Source organism: Gavialis gangeticus, unplaced genomic scaffold, assembly GCF_001723915.1.
Source record: "Gavialis gangeticus isolate Ggan-Ray unplaced genomic scaffold, GavGan_comp1, whole genome shotgun sequence".
NCBI classification, from domain to species: Eukaryota; Metazoa; Chordata; order Crocodylia; family Gavialidae; genus Gavialis; species Gavialis gangeticus.
Window position 1 is genome coordinate 17,184,844 of NW_017729030.1, and position 4,399 is coordinate 17,189,242.

The 4,399-nt window shown below is 37.1% G+C and overlaps 1 protein-coding gene across 15 annotated transcripts in view; it reads left to right on the forward strand.

The window, feature by feature from the left end:
* The window catches only part of ANK2 (ankyrin 2), a 779,379-nt gene that overhangs the window by 427,966 nt on the left and 347,014 nt on the right, over positions 1-4,399 (forward strand). For all 15 annotated transcript variants that reach the window (XM_019521994.1, XM_019522000.1, XM_019521987.1 and 12 more), the window contains exon 4: positions 1,567-1,665. In XM_019521994.1, the coding sequence (XP_019377539.1) occupies positions 1,567-1,665 (99 nt within the window). The remainder of the gene's footprint in view (positions 1-1,566; positions 1,666-4,399) is intronic.

Here is a 4,399-nt window from a genome sequence, read left to right on the forward strand (position 1 = left end):
GAGTTGAAGGAATAACCTGTCTTGTCTAATTCTTATTACATTTATAACTAAATATCATTTTTCTCCATGAGTCAGCATGGAAGAACTCCACAATTCTCCCATATCATAGAATTCCACTCCTGTCCTTCAGACTCCTGTCTTTCTTTTTAATTTAGGGGGTCTTAATTTACTGCTTTCAGCCTCCAAACTAACCTCAGATTTAAAAAAAACAAACACACTTTTATTCTGAGAGTTCCTACTTGGATTTTAAGGTTTGGTCCTCATCTGAGCTTCACTAAAATTTAGATTCTATAATCTACTAATTTATCTCATAGAATCCCGTTGAGCAAGAAATTTCCCATCTCCCCCACTTGAAAGAGTGAGAGAAAGTAATAATGTCACATTTTTCTATTTAGTCTATACTCTGGTTTGGAATCCTTGGACTCTGTAATTCTGTTGAAAACTCAATAATACTACCGACTGTATTAAGTGATTCCTTTGGGGAAAAAAAAGAAAGACAGAGAGACTGACCGACTTATAAAATTGTACCTACTTCATTTTATTCTTATAATCCAGCCTCACAGGTTACAACCATATCAATATAACTAAAATTGTAACTTAAAAAAGAACCTAAGTTTTAAGGTTGATTTGCACTCAGCAGTGGTCCTCTCATTTTTAATGCGAGTGACCTAAAAGGCTTGAGAGCAATGATGGTATTTAAAGAACTCAGAAAATCTTTACTATAAAACATTTAGTGCTAAACTTAAAATGTCTATAAAAGTATGGTTTTGGTTAAGTTAGGAAATAAAAAAGATATACAAGCAATTATTTACTGTAGCAAAGAACAGTTAATTGGGAAAACCAGGCAGTGATAAGAGTGGATTCCAAGAGGCTATTAGGATACACTTCAGACTGAAGACCTAATCTAAAAATAAAACTACTTATTCTGCTGTTTTATTCTCATCACTTTAGCTACTTGGTGTATGGCATTAAAACTGTTAATGTACTTCATCACCTTACCAACACCCTACATTAATTTTACCAACAGCAGCAACAGCTCTGAGATTAGCACCTCTTAAACCAGAACATATTATTTCCATGTTAGTTCTGTGTTCTTAAGTCCTTTGGAGTTTTATCTCAAGGACTCCCAACAGTGACATTGGAACATATTTGGGGTTTTTTTTTGCCTCAGATAGTACTACCTAAGTAATGTCATTCTTTCCTGTGCCCTCTGTTTGCATTTTGAGATGTAGTCTACCTCTTATTTAACCTAAAACCTTAATTAATTCCACTGAAATTTATGTTCTGAAAGTAATGGATTAGTTTTCTCTTAAAAACTCTTTAGGCAATACCCCAAAAGGTTATAGGACTATATCCATGAGAGTTGCTGTTATACCACCCCTCTGGAATGCCGTAGGGCTGTAGGTTCAGCTCTCTCCCACGTAACGTATGCACAGCATTATGGGCTGCAGAGTAAATCAGGATTCTATGAAGGCATGCCTTAGCGTAGACTTGTACTCTGACTGTTATAATCAGCTGCTGTCTAAACTGTTTTTTAATGAGGGTTGATATCTTTTTTCATAACAGAAAGGGAATACAGCCCTGCACATTGCATCCTTGGCTGGACAGGCCGAAGTTGTCAAAGTCCTGCTTAAAGAAGGAGCCACTATCAATGCACAGTCTCAGGTATGGCGATATTTTAACTCCTTTCTAAATACGATGTGGTAAAGTTTTATAAAACAGATTTATAAACAGTAAGTAGTAATGTACCCTTCCACTACCACCAATCCTGACATATCAACCCTAGCATGATCTGCAGCCCATTGAAGCAGCTGATGGTGTGTATAAGTAGACAACTGTACAATGAAGCCATTATGTGTTAGCATTGTAATACATAAACAGACTGAGTTTTTGACTGAGATCTCCCAACAGACTTTGCCCCATGCAAACCAGCAGTCTTAAAAACCCCACTATGCTTAGAAATGTTAAAATAATATTTTTGGCTTGAATTGATGAGTGGAAGTGCAGAAAATAATTTCTTACGCTGGCATTTCTCAAAAGCAAAGGCTTACTTATTGCTTAAAAAAACTGTAGGTGGGATAGTTTACATTATGGTAGATTTTTGCACTCTTCACATACTTGGAAAGAATCTAAATCAGAGATTTGGAAATGTACATTTGATCGGAGGAAATTCACCTCATCTTGGCAGGGAATCCAACTGTAAAAAGAGTTCTATTAATTTCAGTGACATGAAGCTTGGCCAGTCTTCCAAAATATATTGCAGAGCATAATGATGTCATTACAGAGACTAACCAATGGCAACACACTGGAAAATAATCGTTTTTCCATACTTGTACAAAGCTGTAGTAACAGCTGCTGCTATTTCAGAGTTATAAACAACATGTGCTAGTTTTTCAGTAGAGAGGAATAAACTGCAAACTATTTAGACATTGGTTTGTTTTCTGAGGGAATCTGAGCATCTCAGGCAACATTTAGTACCAGCTGGCACATGGAAAGGGATCTATATATTAAACATATTGGCATCTTTATGCAGAAGACATCATTATGAAGGGTATAATTAGCCTGTGAAATTTTTTGAAGTTGGTCAGCAATGTAAATACTGCAGCTGGATACTAAATATGGCTGCATCATATGATGACCATTAATAATGTCTGTATAGACATGCCCATTAATAATGTCTGCTACGCCAGCTAAGACAATAAAAAAGTTAGCTTTGTTTCAGGGTTTACATTTATGTCATGTTAAATTCTCCAGAGCCCTTTAGCAACTTAATGATGGCCACCAATTCCATCTCCTTTGTGATGTATGGGGTGGGGCAAAGAAGAGCGAGGTCTGCTTTAACAAAGCAAGCAGGTAGACACTGACATTGAAAAATCACAGAAAGCATAAAGATGGTATAATTAGCCCTATGCCATTTGCTTCCCTCTCAGAGTCTTCCTGAGTGGCCAGGAAGATGATCAGGTGTTTGAATGGCTGTGGCTAGGTGGAATCAGGGTTAATCAGAGTAGCTCTGTGTGTATGCCATGGTCTAATATATGCAGTCATTGCTTCAATTTTCCCCTGACCTCTCAGGTCTTGTTCTCAGATCTGGGGATCTGACCTGTTACTGTGTGCAATACCTTGTCTACAGTGAGGTATTACAACTATATAATCAATGCGGGGATGAACAAACTGCTAACTGATATGTTTACAATGTGTTTCTGTTGATACTTTCACAACATTATGTGGTATGTGGGGTAATTTGTAAAATTCTGCAAACAGCTAGCTTAATTTCAGGTATTTATTTCCATTTAGTAAGCTTCTGTGCTAAGTTCTCTCAGGGCAAATGATGATCAGTTACTTCCCATGCTCCACCTCCATTTAATTAAATGCTGAGGAATGCTGTGATTCTTTTCCTTTAATTCAAGAAATTAACTATTGCCTTCACAATGTCTTAATTGTATCATTCCCATCCACTTTCATTATCTCTTTACATTTATAAGTAGGTAAACAGATAGCTTTACTATTAAGATTTCAACTTTAATATTAAAAGAAATAAACATGAAAATATACTTGCATCTTCCATGCATTAAATCAGGAATGCTTTGTAATAAGAAAAAATGTACTGTATTCTGCCAAAAGCAGAAAACATTTTCAGAGTAAGCTTATGACTGCCACTCCAGCTTTAAGCACATTTATTACAAGCACTAAGTGTTCCATGTACTCTAGGCAGGCATTTGCTCCTTGAATTTTGATCCAGAAGGAATTGACTCATAGGATAATGACAGGCAGATGCAGAAGGTAATGATGGGCACTCTGACGTACTTGCTTGTTTCCTGCCTGCTGAAACCCATCTGACAGGAGTTCAGACATTCAGAATAATGGGGAGAAGAGGCTATGTTATCAAGATATCTGCTGGAAAATTTGTCCAGCCAAACATGTTGTATTACAAACATTCTTAAGTTCAGCGGAGGATAGCTCTACATCCCCTTTTATATTTCTCTTGCTTTTCAGGGAAGTGGCCTAAAACCTGTTATTAACCAAGAAAGCAGAGGTTGAAAAAAGTCGGGGAGAAATTTGAGGGGAATTATTACATTTTTACATAAGCATGGGTGAAGTTGTCAAGGGCAGGTCTAAACTGCCTCCCTGTTGAGCACAGGGGATCTGCTACAGAAACAAGCCCACTTGCTTATTCTTTCTTAGTGTGAGAACAATTAAGCCATGTCTATAAGTGCTTGTCTTGAAGACCTTAAGTGGGGCATATATTCAGTCTAAATTGTGTACAAACCTAGCTTGTTGGTTTGGTCATGGACTGAGGAGTGCAAGTGGATGAGGCTTGTTTCCTCGGTGGTAGTGCTGGTCTTTGAAGAAAAACATTTATGAATATGGCATACTTTTCTAAGGTTTGTTGCACAATGAG